This window comes from Eptatretus burgeri, chromosome 4, assembly GCF_056783735.1.
Source record: "Eptatretus burgeri isolate ZD-2024b chromosome 4, Ebu_testis_v1, whole genome shotgun sequence".
NCBI lineage: Eukaryota > Metazoa > Chordata > Myxini > Myxiniformes > Myxinidae > Eptatretus > Eptatretus burgeri.
In genome coordinates this window covers 92,944,452-92,960,286 of record NC_140964.1, presented here as the reverse complement: position 1 = coordinate 92,960,286, position 15,835 = coordinate 92,944,452, and the positions used below count along the sequence as shown (strand labels likewise).

General features: G+C 45.5%; 2 protein-coding genes across 5 annotated transcripts in view; one reads left to right on the top strand and one right to left on the bottom strand.

The window, feature by feature from the left end:
- MORC2 (MORC family CW-type zinc finger 2) overlaps positions 1 to 7,876 on the bottom strand; it is a 143,163-nt gene extending 135,287 nt beyond the window's left edge. For 2 of the 3 annotated variants that reach the window (XM_085879346.1, XM_085879347.1), the window contains exons 1-3: positions 7,652 to 7,876; positions 7,409 to 7,480; positions 6,934 to 6,987 (exon numbers count right to left, since the gene is read on the bottom strand). In XM_085879346.1, coding sequence (XP_085735472.1) covers positions 6,934 to 6,987; positions 7,409 to 7,476 — 122 coding nt within the window. In that variant the 5' untranslated portion in view covers positions 7,477 to 7,480; positions 7,652 to 7,876. The remainder of the gene's footprint in view (positions 1 to 6,933; positions 6,988 to 7,408; positions 7,481 to 7,651) is intronic. The other variant, XM_085879348.1, reaches the window with a different exon arrangement.
- A 494-nt stretch (positions 7,877 to 8,370) lies between these two features.
- On the top strand, positions 8,371 to 14,850 carry LOC147028682 (protein FAM200C-like). Of its 2 annotated transcripts, none has more exons than XM_085879345.1 (2): positions 8,371 to 8,406; positions 9,994 to 14,850. In XM_085879345.1, the coding sequence occupies exon 2, from the start codon at positions 10,008 to 10,010 to the stop codon at positions 11,775 to 11,777; it is 1,770 nt and encodes a 589-aa protein (XP_085735471.1). In that variant the 5' UTR covers positions 8,371 to 8,406; positions 9,994 to 10,007; the 3' UTR covers positions 11,778 to 14,850. The 2 variants fall into 2 exon arrangements, with proteins under 2 accessions (XP_085735471.1, XP_085735470.1); XM_085879344.1 differs by lacking the exon at positions 8,371 to 8,406 and adding an exon at positions 8,932 to 9,171.
- Positions 14,851 to 15,835: the final 985 nt, after the last annotated feature.

Sequence of the window (15,835 nt, the reverse complement as noted above, 5' to 3'; positions counted from 1 at the left end):
GAGGGAAAAAGGAGTTGGCTTGTGCATTTTGGGAGATCCGTGATTCGTAGGCTGGACATTTTGAGAGGCATCGGACTCAGTAGGCTCGGACATTTTGTGGAGAGCCGTAATCAGAGTGGAGGGCCGAGGCACATTGTTTGGAGAGGCGAGAGCGGAGGGTGAGCGCACGCTGAGGATGACGACACGGCCATTGAATTTGTGTTGAGGTAATTTGGCTCGTGTGGCCTTTTGCTCTTGGTTGGGTGGGTGAGGACGATCGGAGCACATGAAGACGTTACACTGGGGCTCTCAGCCTTGGTGTGGAGTGCCGCTCGCGGATTGCTTGATGTGCAGATAGAAGCGCCACGATTCCAGTTCCACAAGGATCAGCTCTGGCCAAGCTGAGTGCAGAAATAGTTAAAAGGGAAGGTTTTTCTTTTCATTCTGTGTCCCCTTTATCTCTATTTGAATCTGTGTGAGAGGCGCTTTGACTGTAGGATATATTTACTTTATTATTATTATTATCTTTATTATATGATTATTATTGTTGCCAGGTCAGGCCAGATCAGATCTGCGACTTGCTGCAGGTATCATGTAAACCTGGACGAACCTGTTTCATGGGCGGGTTGTCGGCGACTAAACCGTCTCCCACGCCAAGTTTTCTGGTGAGGAGGGCGTTTGGATATAGACACCCAGCAGGATTAAAAACAAAACCTGTCAAATGGCGTAGGAGCTCCTTGTGAGCCAACGGCCATCTATATCTAGTGCCCAACTGTGTCTGTGGACTGTGTCCTCCTGCAATTGGGTTATTCTTATTAGGTGGTTGGTGGCAGGATTTGCATTCCGGCCACCGTAAAACCCTTCACTCCGCAAAACATTCTCTAAGCATAAAAAAATCTGAAAACCCACTCCGTGGGAGTACCTCCTTTGCAGATTCCCTTCGCAGGGCAGCTCACCGGATGACGGGATTGGGGCAAAGCCTTCGGGACCCCCAATCTTTGATGACAGGAGGGAAACCAAGGGGTAACATTTCCGGGTCAGATTGCGGGAGAGTGTGTCGGAGTGGTGCTGAGGTGTAGTCCAACAGACGGCGGTCTCCTTGGGTTAACCTGAGGCGGAGCCTTCGGGTGGGTGCCTGGAATGTCCGATCCCAAAGAGAGGATGATCACCTGTCTCTGTTATCATCTGAGCTCAAGCGTTTGGACATAGGTATTGCAGCACTCTCTGAGGTTTGGAGACCAGATTGCGGCGAGATCATGGTGGGTGGTTACACCTATTGGTCTGGTCACTCTGATGGTTACCATGCCCAGGGAGTTGCAGTAGCTGTGTGCAAAAAGCTGACTCCAATTATAATTGAAGTAACACCAGTCAACGAGCGCATTATGAGACAAAGGATTCGTCGCTCCTTGGGTGTCATTTCCCTGGTCTCTGTATATGCTCCGACTAAGGCAAGTGATCTCACCATGAAGGACGCATTCCATGCCACGCTTGAGTCTGTGGTTGATCAGTGCCCCAGGAGAGATACACTTCCAATCTTAGGGGGATTTCAATGCAGACTGGAACTGATAGGGATGGTTATGAGATGTGTGTTGCTCCCCATGGGTCTGGAACTGTGAACCTAAATAGCACTAAGTTCCTTGACTTTGCAAGAAGTCATGGACTTAGGGTGGCCATTTCATGGTTTCAGCACCCACAAGCTCATCGCTGGACTTGGTATTCCAACGCTGGCGGTGTGACAAAGGAGATAGACCATGTGCTCGTTGATGTTCGCTGGATGATCCAGAACTGCAGAGTCTACCGGAGTGCTTAGTTCCTCAATACTGACCACTGCCTTGTTGTAGCAACTCTTAAGTTGCACCTTAAATCCAGGAGAATGGTACCATCCCAGCCAAGGCTGGATGTTGGCAAGCTCAAGGATGAGAGGGTAGTTGAGGAGTTTGCTAACAAGCTGAGTGGATATTTGGGGGGGGGGGGGTCTGGGTGCTTTTGGGGATCCTGAAGAGTTGTGGAGTGCCTTCAAGACCACCGTCCTTGATGTTGCTGGTGGATGTCTTGGTACTGACCATAGGGTGAAGAAAAATTTTGTCTCTCAAGGGACACAGAATACCATTGATTAGAGTTGCAGGGCCAGGCTGAATGGCAGAGCTGAGCTGTTCAGGTAGCTGAGGAAATAAAACTGTACGTGCGCTAAGGGTGGACAAGTCGGCCTATGTGTGAGGAATCTGTGAGGGGGTAGAGCATCACCAGTGGTCAAGCGATTCTCATCCTGCTTACAGGGGAATTCACGCATTGCATTCATCCAAGCCCATCCCTTGGTGTACTGCAGTTAGAGCAGAGGGTGGTGAGCTCTTGACAGAGGAGTCCGAAGTGAAGGCCCGCTGAGCCGGTTATTTTGAGCAGTTGTACCAGGCTGATCCACCAGCTGTCGAGTTGGACATCAGGGGTGTTGCAATCCCTATTGCTGACCCTCCAATCAACTGTGGTCCACCTTCGTTTGTGGAAAACACAGGCTGTGGTGAACAGGTTGAAATGGGGGTGAAGCTCCAGGGATCTGTGGCATCAATTCTGAACTTCAGGGCTGGTGGAAATGCTGCACTCGTGTCGTTGCATGCAGTTCTGTGCTCTGCCTGGAACACAGGCATTATCCCAACTGACTGGAATAGGGGCCTCGTTATCCCTCTCTGGAAAGGGAAGGGTTATCACCAAGACTGCAACAACTACCGAGGGGTGGCGCTGCTCTCAGTGCCGGGCAAGGTCTTTGCTCGGATAATTCTTGATGGGGTTTGCCACCATCTGCTGAGCACCAGTGTCCAGAGGTCAACGATTGACCGTATCCTTGCTCTTCGGGTCCTCACCGAACGCAGATGAGAGTCTCACCAGGGGCTGCTTGCAGCCTAAGTTGATCTCTGTAAAACGTTTGATTCAGTGAATTGGGATGCCCTCTGGAGGATTCTTCGTCTTCATGAGGTGCCACCAAAACTGATCGATCTGATGTCGGAACTCTACTCTGGTACTGAGAGTGCCGTGAGATGTGGTGGTACCATCTCTGACTTATTTTCAGTTGTTACTGGAGTTCGTCAGGGGTGTGTTCTGGTCCCCACACTTTTCAGCACTTGCATGGACTGGATTCTGGGGAGGATGTTGGAGAGATCAATCTGTGGTGCATCACTTGGGAATGTCAACATTTCTGGCCTTGATTTCGCAGATTATGCAGTCATCTTTGCGGAGACTTTAGAAACCCTTTTGCAGGCCCTCGAGGTGCTGAATGAGGAGTCGAAGCCACTGGGATTTCGGGTTTCCTGGGTCAAAACTAAGATCCAGGCTTTCAATGACATATTGAATGCTGCTGTCCTGTCTGTGCCTGTTTGTGGTGAGGATGTTGAGGTCGTGGAGAGATTCACTTACCTTGGCAGTGATATTCACGTCTCTGCTGGATGTGAATCAGAAGTCAACAGACGTCTAGGTCGGGCCTGGGGAGTCGTGGATTCAATGGATCATGGGGTGTGGCGCTGCCGGTACCTGTGCGGTCGGAAGAAAGTCCAAGTCTTCAGGTCCTTGGTCCTTCCAGTCTTGCTCTATGGATGTGAGATTTGGACTCTAACCAGGGATCCGAGACGGAGACTTAATTCCTTTTGTACCAGTTCTCTTCGGAGAATCCTTGGTGATCGCTGGTCATACTTTGTGTCCAACAAGCGGTTGCTGAGACACGCAAATGAGATTTGTTACCTGCATAGTCCGTGAGCGTCAGCTGCGGCTGTATGGACATGTGGCTCGTTTTCCTGACGGTGATCCTGCTCACCAGATTCTCTCAACGGAGGAAGCCAATGGGCCGACCACGTGCCTCGTGGTTGATCGGTATCTCAAGGAGATGGGGATGGGCCAAGCATCTACCTGGGGGATGGCCAGACGGAGGCCCCTGGAGTACCGGCGGAGGGTGGACGCAGCGACGTGCTGCTCTGGCACATGCTCCCACACCTGACCTGGCCTCAATTAAAGGTCACATGAAAAATTGGAGGTCACATGGGAGAAAAGAGACAAGCACAAGAGAGAACATCAGATGTTACTCACTTGAGTTATGGTCTGAAAAATGATTCTCAAAGGGCACATGACCCTTGATTTCTGAATAGTGAAACCGAAAAATTGAATCAGTTTAACTTTTATTGCAGTCCATACTTGTGTCAAGTTGGGTTGAAACCCTTTCATTGGTTCTCAATTATTGTAGGAACAAAAACCAATAACGAAGAATGTACACACAGCTGGACGTCCCAAAAACATGCCTCCGGCTTTCGGCTATGCGGGCAAAAAAAAATAAAAATTGCACATCCCCACAGAATGCAGAGTTCAACATTTGGCATATCTATCTGGAAGTGAAAACTGCATCACCATGACTCATGGAAAGATCAACATTTCCTCCTCCTAATACTGTTGGCTTGTACGAACTCGCAGGAGAGCTCTGTGTAGTCACCTTTGATCTGGGTCTCTCGAGTTGGAATTTCAACCCACCTATAAATTGTCACCTTGATGCTTCGCATGCAGGACGATGCATGAATGTGAGCATCGTCCATCAGAAGAATATTAAGCAGGACGCGTCTGCCAGCACTGGGTGCATTGGTGGATGTTAAATATCTCAAGGCATCTTGCATGAACAGCAAGCGAGTTATTGCTGGCACCCAAAACAAATTAAAATTTTGTGCTACAGTGAAGTGTCAGACCTGGCCAGCCAGTTTGATAACCCGGCAAGGTGGGAAGAACCGGGGCAGTTATAGAAAAAGAACGTTGTGGGTTTGCAACATCGTGGTACTGCATTGCACAATTGTCATGCATCCAGAAAATACTTCAGGTGAATACACAACTAAGATGTTTTGAAAAGCAAGGAAATCTTTGAAAAAAATAATAATAAACACACACAATTCTTCACCAACATTGGCAAAATAATGCAACTCTTATTAGAAGCAACATTACTTCAGAAGACACTCATATGATAATGCAAAGTTTCACATCAATTCATTGGATAAAAAGTTACAATTTAAAAAGGATTAATCCTCGTGAAGATACAGTGCGAGCATGTGTATATGTTCACTCAATGGTGTTGACTATGATATCAAAATGAATAACAAACACTGAATCAATGGAAGCCATTGTCCCTCTCCAGAGAGCTCTCATCATAATCAGTCTATGGATCGGAGGATGATATCCTGTGGTGAACCCCAGTCTACACGTCCGTATTGATTGGTTTGCACATGGTGGTTTTAAATCAGGAAGGGATGTGGCAGTGAGTGCAGGGCAAATATTTCACTTTGGCAAAATGAGTCCAAGTTATTTTAAAAGGTTGCTACAGATGTGGTTTCACCAAGGAAGTTGAGAGGCTGTTCCAATCCTCGATCACTCTGAATTAAGAAACTGCTTTTGGGTAATCATCTGCATCTGGGCTTGAACATCTTCATGGGATGACTACTGGTAGAGTTGATAATTGCAGAAGTGGAAGAGTGGTGGCGGTTGATGCGGTCGAGTCCTTTTACGACCTGGAAAACCTATATCATGTCACTTCATCTGCATCTGTAACTTGGAGAGTACATATTCTGGGATTTCAGCCTCTTTTGGTGGAGATGACATATGGCAGGGACTAATTTGGTCACCCTTCTCTCTGCCTTCTCCAATTTGTTGTCGTCTGCTGCATATCTGGGACAACATGCCAAGTTGCCGAACTCCACAATTAGATGGGTCGGACCAGACTTGAACAGCTGTGGCAATGCAACTTCATCCAAGGTTGTGAAGGTATATTTTATGAGCCCAAGCATCATGTGGAGACATGATGATGGTATGTTAGATCCTTGTCAAGTGTGATGAGATGTTTATCATTTTATTTTAAATGATATTTTCAACCCCATTTCCATTCATTGGGTCTCGCTCTCTCTATCAAGTGCAGCCTGTGGCTGCTGGTTGCATCATTGGTTGGGACACAGCTATGCCGCTGATGCAGTGTCCCCCTTACCAGTACACTGGTGCTCATTTTGCTGACCTCGGAAGGATGACAGGCTGAGTCAACCTCTTGGTGTATTTTAATTCAGCGGCCAACAGGGCTTGAACTCAGGACCCTAGGATCCAAAGCCACCACCCTTGCCACTAAACCAACACCAAGCTTTATTCATTGGGTAAAAGTTGTTGAGAGCATCTTTCCCAAGATGAAGGGTTTTGCATTTATCTGGGTTGAAAGGAAGTGACCACTCCGCTACTTTGGCCAGGTCATCCTTAATGACCATAGTAGTGATGGTTGTTTGCCAGGCCGTAGATCTGTACTTTGTCATTGATCACGGTATGTAGATCATTGATAAACAACTGGAAAAGAGTATGTCCGAGCAGGATTCGACCTCGTTGAGTCGAATCACTCTGGACAGGTCTTCAGGAAGGGATCGCACGCACCACCATCTCTCTCACGTCATGCCCCATTGCATCGTCTTGTTAACTTGCGTGACCTCATGCTTCCATAAGAAGTAGAGTAGTGGATTAACATTTCAAAAAACAATGAGGCTATGTCCTACCTTGCAGGATTCGACTTCGTACTTTTGTCTAGTCCGATTTTGAGTTGTTTATACACAGCACTCTATCCAGGAAAGCTTTGAGGCCATTTCCGGAGAGAGTCTCCGATTCCTGGGGGCACACAATTTCTTCACAAGTCTTTGGTAGGGAACCAAATCAAAGGCCTTGCAGAAAGAAGAAAGAGGACATCAAGTGCCAAACGAGTGTGGAACTTTCTCCCAGAAGGTCAATCACTCTGGACAGGTCTTCAGGCGGGGATCGCACGCACCACCATCTCTCTCACGTCATGCCCCATTGCATCGTCTTGTTAACTTGCGTGACCTCATGCTTCCATAAGAAGTAGAGTAGTGGATTAAAATTTCAAAAAACAACGAGGCTATGTCTTATACGTGCAAAAGGATCCGAAAAGAAATACACCTCGAATTGTCCACCAACTCTGCCAAAGCACCGAAGAGAAACTCGTGCGTTGTGCTGAAAGGGGGGGGGGAAACAAAAATAAACAAAAATTAAATAGTCATTTGTCTTGTATGAGGTGTACATAATAAATAAATATAACAAGGTCGTTTCCCGCGAAAAAAAATAAAAAAAATAAAAACACCCGCCATTTTTTTTTTTTTTGTATCAACAGTTGACGTGAGGAAGTAAATTCACCCGAGGCATTTACGGTTCTGTAAAGTAAATTCACCCGAGGCATTTACGGTTGTGTAAACACAGCAAAGCGGTAAATTATTTAATTCCATTCAATATCACCGAATGAGGCGCGAAATGAAGACCGGGGCCTTGTAGTGATCACCACGTCGAAAGAGAAATAAACGAGCGTCGAGCAAAGCGGCCATACTCGTCAAAACGTCTTGGGATACACATTCGAACAGGAAACACGAACAACACTTACGAGTTTGTGTGGAGATAGTCGAATGTTAGCTCAGCCTTCCTCAAGGCACTGTAATCTCTGGAAGCCATTTAGCTGGAAGGTGACGAAATGAAAATGTGGAGGAGGGAGGGAGGGGGGAGGATAGATAAATAAACAAAAAACAAATCGTCATTAATTAAATAAAATATAAACCTGCCTCAAACCACACAGGAAAATTAAATAAATACGACAAAAACGGCGCGCCGTGAAGAGACGGAAATTCACCGCCACGAGGAGAGCGAACTCAACACGATCCGCCTGACGAGGCACCAAAAGCCGAGTCGGAACACTGTCTTTGCATTTAGTAAAGCGCGGCCTCCGCGCCTTCCCTAAAATACTTCAACAAAAGAAACCTTCCTCCAAACCACGTGAGACTTGGGCTGGAGAGAGAGAGAGAGAGAGAGAGAGAGAGAGAGAAAAGAAAAATCCAAGGGAACGTCACGTGACACTTGGGCGGGAGGACAGGAGGAGGAGGAAGAGGAGGAGGGGGAGGGGAAAAAAAATAAAAAGAATAATCCAAGGAACATCACGTGTTTCGAAGGACGACGACGATAGGACCAAAAAAGGTACAAATATTATTTTATCGAAACCGAAATGAAAAATGAAGTTTTTAACATATTTTCATTACGTTCCGTTTGATAGTTAAGTTTGGTTCGTTCGATCTGTGAAAACTTTGGAAATATCCCTTTTTATTCCTGGGTCGCTCCAACGTGCGTGAGGAGGTGCGACGATGGAGGAGAAGTATTTCAGCAAACGACAAAGCAATGATTAAAAGAGCTTTCGTTCAAAAAGAAATATTTATAATAAATAATTATATTATTATTTAAAAATCAACTGCGAAAAGGTGTTTCATTAAATATACGATGTACTTCAATATAACACCTCCCTCCCTCCCCCCTCTCCAACCGAAATGGTTCGGTCCGCAGTGGATTCCGTTGTTCCTGACGACGCTATTTTTTATTGCCGCCATTACGCGTGAGGTGAGTGAGGGTGCGGTTGATAATGACACCGCAACTGAGGAACTTTTACATCGTTTTCGCGATTAATTATGTAATTTTTTTTTCCGATATTCACTTCGTTGTCTCACCCCCTACTGGAAGGAAAAAAAAGATTATATCTTTAAGAAAAATAATTTTTTTTGAGTGATGTCGTCGTCCATTTTGTCGTTTGTGTGAAGAGTGCTTCTCGTTGATTCCACTGTGTGACAAATTTTTATTTATTTTTGTGTTCCTGGGTAGTAAGTGTTATTTCCTAATTGCTTATGCCTCAAAAGTATAGAAAATGGCTAATATTCCCCTCAAACTTTGCTTTTGTGACCAGGAGAGTGATTTTTTGAGACACCTACCAAAACTGCAAGAACTTTTAACAGAGCTATAGATAGACAAAAGCAAAATAAAGTAATATTTTTACATCGATGAAATTAACAATTTTAATTCACAAACATATCTGCATTTTTTATATATATAAATATATATATATATATATATATATATATATATATATATATATATATATATATATATATATATATATATATATGCCATCAAGAGGCTGCAAGCATCTGGCAGATGCATTTTGCTATGTCTGCGGCCAATTGATCAAGACAAGAGCGAAAAAGTACTCCGTGCAAGCATCTGCCAAGATGTGTGAGGCTGACGAGGCATATTTCGACATGCCTGTCGGGGATCAAGACAAACCCTGGGCACCTCATTTCACCTGCGAGCACTGCAACAAAACTCTGGAAGGTAAGATGGACAATATTATCGTTTATTACAATATCTTAAGTTTGTTGCTCGCTTGGATGGCGGAATTTTATATATTACGAGACGACCCGGGAACCCGCGGGTTCCCGTTGTGACAGCGCTTGATTAAAGAAAACATTTCAAACAAAGAAAAAAAAAAAGATAGCTCCAGCGAACTATACCGCTGAGGTTGTTTGCATTGATCAAATTCTCCCGAAGAGTATTTGACTGAATCGGGAATTGATTTTTTTTTCATAATTTTTTCATTGCCTGTTTTTAACCAAACTTGATACTGCACACCGCAGGAGAATGGTGAGTAAGGTGGCCCTAATTTTTTTTGCGCTATCATGTACCGTTTTGGCTGTATTTCGGGAACATACATACAGACATACATGATTAGAGTTTAATAATATATAGATTTTATATTATCTTACCCCGTGTCCCACAATGTAGGGTGGGGAGATCAGAAGAGGCTCGAAAAAAAAAGACAGTTAAAAGGGGGGCCACACTTGCTCCACATATGCTCACAGGGGTCTCGCTCCAACACACATGCAAGGATACACTACAGCACGGGTTCCCAACCGGGGGAAAATTTCCCCCAGGGGGGAAATTTGGGTGTTTCAGGGGGAAATTCTAGTCTGGAATTAAAATTCTGGAAATTATCAGAAAATAATTTCCAGTAATAGCCTTCTGTTCTTCTCTTCTCAGGAGTACCTGTTTCCTGAACTTTACCCACTTTCATTCTTATGTTTTATTTTCTTTCTTCTTTTTTAGTTTGTTCTTTTCTATTACATGTCTTAATATGATCTCTCTTGTTCTTTTCAGGTCCGCAAGTGATCATGTCGAAAAAACGGATATATTCAGAAGCATATCTAGACTTCGGTTTTACGTTCGTTGTGAATAACGGGGAACATCTGCCACAATGTGTCATCTGCACAAAGACCTTGGGGAATGGTAGCATGAAGCCATTCCAGATGAAGCAACACCTTCAAGGATGCCATCCCGAACTACAGAACAAGGATCGTGAATACTTCAAGCTGAAACAAAATTATCTGAAGAAGATGAGACTGGACTCAACTGGAGCGTTTCGTCAGCAAACGGACGCTATTGTGAAAGCGTCATACGAAGTCTCGTACAAGATTGCGAGGGAGAAGAAACCACACACAATTGGTGAAACATTGGTGAAGCCCTGTATGCTGCAGTGCGTGAAGTTGGTCCTTGGTGAGGCTGCCCACAACAAGATGACCCAGATTTCACTTTCAAACAACACCATTCGGTCACGGATCAATGATATGGCTGAGAGCATCAAGAACCAAGTTGTTCAGAAGGTTCGAGGGTCACAGTTTTTTTCGATTCGACTCGACGAATCGACAGATGTTGCGAATCTGTCCCAGCTGTTGGTCTTTGTTCGTTATACCACCGAAAAAGGAATTGCAGAAGAATTCCTCTTCTGCAAACCTCTCCAGACCACGACCAAAGCTCAGGATGTGATGGACCTTATCAATGACTTTTTCGAAGACAGCAACATCAGCTGGGAGTCTCTGGTTGGGGTGTGCACGGATGGTGCCCCAGCCATGCTCGGCTCTCGATCGGGGTTCGTCACGCTCGTCAAGCAAAAGAATCCGGCAGTGGAATCGACACACTGTCTGATCCACAAAGAGGCGCTTGCTTCGAGAACTCTCCCCAAGAACTTCAAGCAGCATCTCGAGACTGTCATCAAAGTCGTCAACTTTATCAAGGGTTCCGCTCTGAACACTCGGCTGTTCCGTCGGCTCTGTGAAGGCATGGAAGCCGACCACGAATCGTTGCTGTTTCATACTCAGGTGAGGTGGCTCTCAAAGGGAAACATGTTGCAGCGAGTCCTGGAATTGTTTGATGAGGTGGTAGCCTTCCTTCGGGCCCAAGAGAATGTTGTGCTTCTGGAGGCGTTGAAGGGTGAGTTTTTCCGTGTGCGGCTGTCCTACTTGTCCGATATTTTCAGTGCATTGAACGAGCTCAACAGGAAACTGCAGGGCAAAGGGACCAACATTCTTTTTCAGTCGGACAAGATCAGAGCTTTCGTGGCTAAACTGGAACTGTGGAAGAAAAGAGCGGGGAGTGGAAGTTTTTCCTCATTCCTCGCTCTGAACGAATGTATGGAGGATGGTCTGCCTGATCCAATAGCCGAGGATATCAAACAACACCTCGAAGGCTTGGAGGAAGAATTCAAGTATTACTTCCCAGGGATCACAAACGAGAGCAACGAGAACAAGCTTATCAGAGACCCATTTCAGAGGAACGTTGATGATGTGCCAGAAGCGTGGCAGGAAGAGTTCCTGGACTTGAAAAACGACTCTACAGCGAAGGATGCCTTCCAGAATATGGAACTGGAAGAGTTTTGGACCCAAGTCCGAGGAACCTACCCGCTTCTTGCGACCAATGCTCTGCGGATATTGGTCCAGTTTTCTTCCACCTACCTGTGTGAGACAGGATTTTCGGCATTGGTACACCTCAAAACAAAGGCACGCAACAAGTTGGAGGTGGAGGCGGATCTTCGCTGTGCGCTCTCCATAACTCCCCTAGACATTGAAGGACTCGTGAACGGCAAACAATGCCAGAAGTCACACTAAAATGCTGTGTTCTTATTCAATACAATTTAATGTTAGCTGTGTTAGTGCATTTGAAAAATAAATTAGTAAATAGTCTCGGTGTGTTTTAACTGTTCTTTCTCTCATACACATGAAGGGGGAAATCTGGATGGTTGAATTGGGTGCACGGGGAAATGACAGAAAAAAGGTTGGGAACCACTGCACTACAGGGTCGCTTCATGCAGCATGTGTGCTGGAGCATCCTGATGATTGTCACAATAAAACCGGAGCTATTAACTCCTCATACACTCACCCTGACAAACCCCTCCACTTGACTCTGTCATTCACAATCTCTCTAACATTTTCCACATGCACACCACGCTTTCTCACACACTCATTAACCATATCACACCACCTTCTTCTTGGCCTACCAATCCTTCTTCCAACGCACTCACTCTCGTATATCCTCTTAACAATTCTTCCACTCTCCATTCTTTCCACATGCCAAAACCATCTCAACATATATTTTTTCATTATTACAATTTTATTTTGTTCTTTTACAGGATGGTACAGAGGGGAAAAGAGAGCCATGAAGTTCGCCCTCCCAAGAATTCGGCGTGAACCCACTGACCACTCGAGCAACTGCTACTTCTGCATGGTGGACCCTTCCAAACGTCGGACTGGCAAGAATGCACCTGCTATCACGTATCCGGACTTTCCTTCACCCATCGCCCCGGTGCCACACTGCCCTGAGCTCCCCGTACCCACTCCTCCGGAGAGAGAGCAAACGTCTTCAGGAGAGAGCAGCAAGTCAGAGCGAGGAAGATGTTGTAGATCCAGATTGCAATTTCACAGGTGGAGCTGAGGAGAGAAACCCATACTACCCCAACCAAAAGACCTCAACGACTTGATCAGAGTTCTTGGTCTCACCAAGTCCAATGCCGAGCTTCTGACGTCTAAGCTCAAGCAGTGGATCTTGTTGGATGAAAGTGTGTAAGTCGCAGATCAGAGGAATCTCCACCAAGCTTTTTCCAGCTTCTTCACCAGGAATCGCCTGTAACTTAGACGAGTGGCGCCTTTTCATTGACAGCTCATCCAGGAGCCTCAAAGCCGTGCTGCTCCATAACTGGCACAAGTACCCCTCTCTTCCCCTGACTCACTCGGTCGGTACACTTCAAGGAGGATTACAACTGCGTCAAGACATTGCTGAACGCCTTGAAGTATGATGAGTACGGCTGGGAGGTCATCAGAGACTTCAAAATGGTGGCATTCATGATGGGTCTCCAAGGCGGTTGGATCAACTTTCCCTGCTATCTTTGCCTTTGAGACAGCAGGGACACCAAGGCACACTACCACAGGCTGGACTGGCCACAGCAGACCGAGTTCTCTGTGTGGAGGAGCAACGTCAAATGGGAGCCACTGGTGGACCCCTGGAAGGTGCTGATGCCACCACTGCACATCAAGTTGGGCCTTATGAAATAATTTGTCACAGCTCCAGATAAGGAATCGGTAGCCTTCCAGTACATTCAAGACTTCTTCCCGAAGCTGTCTGAGGCAAAGGTCAAAGCCAGTGTCTTCATCAGACCACAGATAAAGAAGATCATGGAGTGCAAGGAATTTCCCAAGAAACTCACTAGGGTGGAGCAAGCGGCTTGGAACAGCTTTGGCGCAGTCGTTCGGAGCTTCCTGGGCAATCACAAGGCTGAAAGCTATGTGGAGCTGGTTGAGACTGGTGAAGAATTACGGCACCATGGGCTGCAGGATGTCCCTCAGTCCATATACTTGACACGCATCTATCTATAATTCCAGCTCTGTGTGTGTGTGTGTGTGTGTGTGTGTGTGTGTGTGTGTGTGTGTGTGTGTGTGTGTGTGTGTGTGTGTGTGTGTGTGTGTGTGTGTGTGTGTGTGTGTGTGTGTGTGTGTGTGTGTGTGTGTGTGTGTGTGTGTGTCTCTGTCTCTGTCTCTGTCTCTGTCTCTGTCTCTTTCTCTGTCTCTGTCTCTGTCTCTGTCTCTGTCTCTGTCTCTGTCTCTGTCTCTGTCTCTGTCTCTGTCTCTGTCTCTGTCTCTGTCTCTGTCTCTGTCTCTGTCTCTGTCTCTGTCTCTGTCTCTGTCTCTGTCTCTGTCTCTGTCTCTGTCTCTGTCTCTGTCTCTGTCTCTGTCTGTGTCCGCTGTTTCTCGACAACCACTGTTCCGATCTAATTGAAACTTGCCAGGTATATTGCTGGGGCCCTGTGGATGTGCCCTTTCGAGGTTTGATATTAATCGGACAAGTGCTTCCCAAGTTATGGCCATTTATTTACCAACCAATGAAAGGACACATTGCGTAGGCGTGGCTGCGTAGGCCGGAGCGAGGCCGGCTGACGATGACGTCACGTGCCGTGCCGGTTACAATGGGGATCGGTGCCTTAGTTACCGTGGCATAGGAGTGGCAATGGTCAATGGCAGCGAATGTCATGGCAAGCAAAGACAGGGAGGTAAACTTGATTTTAATTTGGATTATAATTAACTCTGTATGTGTAAGTATCACAGCACACAGTTACTTCAATGCAAGCGATAATTCGTGGAATGCATGTGAACATTCCGTACGGCACGCACCACTTCCGGATAGTGATTACTTAATGTATTCTAATAATTTCTCGATTTCTTTTGCGCATTTATAGATAAGCACAATGCCCCAACCCAGTCATCGTTTACGAGAGCGAAGGAACCTGTGTGGTTGTTTGAAAGCTTTTGTTTGTTTGTTTTTGGGGGGTTGCACGTATGGGCACACAAGAGCGAAGGAACTGCCTGTGTGGTTGTTTCTGACTCCCGGTTTGAAATTTTTTTTTATTTTTATTTTTTGCACGTACGGCCACGTACTAGTCTTGGTAAATTAAAGGATAACATGGGAGCAAACTCGGAGGAGCAAGGCAAGCGCTTCCACCAGGATATGCTGGACTTTGAACGCCGCTACCAAGGGCAGTATAACCATAACATGATGGGAGACTACATTTGGGGGCTGATTCGTGAAAATGATTTTGTGCATAATCGTAAATCTCGAAAAACTACTCGCTTCGAAATCTTTTGTGGTCATTTTTGTTTAAATTTAGTAAAAATACATGTTAATTTTGATTCATATGTTGTTGTTTTCTGACTTTATGCGAACGAAAAGACACACATTCGCCGTTTTCTCATTGAAAATAGGTGAATTTCAAAAAAACACTCCTGGTCACAAATCCGTGTTTGAGGGGAATAATAGCCATTTTCAATACTTGAGGCATAAGCAATTAGGAAATAACACTTACTACCCAGGAACAAAAATTGTGTTACATAGTGTTAATGAAGTTGTAATGGTTCTGTGGTATCCAAGAGGGTTCAAGCAATGAGTAGAAAAAATTAAAATAATATCTATGCTTGACCATCTTGATGTTGATACTTGAAATGTTATTTTTTATTTTTTTATTTTTTTTTGATGCTGTATAGTAGATTTCTGCAGATTAAGTTGCTCAGACAAAGGAATTTGAGGGGGTATAAATCAATCACTTGATATTGTGGTTTGTTGGGTCGCCGAAATAGGTGACCTTTATTGTCAGTAATTCTGTCTGTTTGTTTGGATGTTTGTTCGTTTGTCATCAGCATAATTGGTAGTAAACGTGGGCGGATTTTGACCAAACTCGGGTGGTCGGTACATCTTGTGACCCAGTGCTTTGGAAATTGTGATGGTTGCTAGGGGCGCTTTGGTTCCCTAGCAACAACCGAAAAACCTTCAAAATCGGTACCGTTCACGCGAAATTAATTCCGAAAGCCATTATCCCACACAGGGTTATGAAATTTGGCAGGAATGATCTACAGGTGATGCTCTATCAAATATATTCCGGTTTTTGTGATACATGGAATACTTTACCCGCAGCGCCCCCGACAATTAGGGTATGCGCGAAAATTGAAGGCCTCACTAGCGACCAGGTGAATGCATCGATACAAATGAAACTTTGCAGGTTCATGGTACTCAATGAGTACTACAACTTTGCCTCAGGACATATTGACCGATTTTGCTTACGTCAGGGGTCAAAGGTCACTTAGTGCAAAAATCGATAATATGCTAGAGCTGGAGGTGCCTTCGC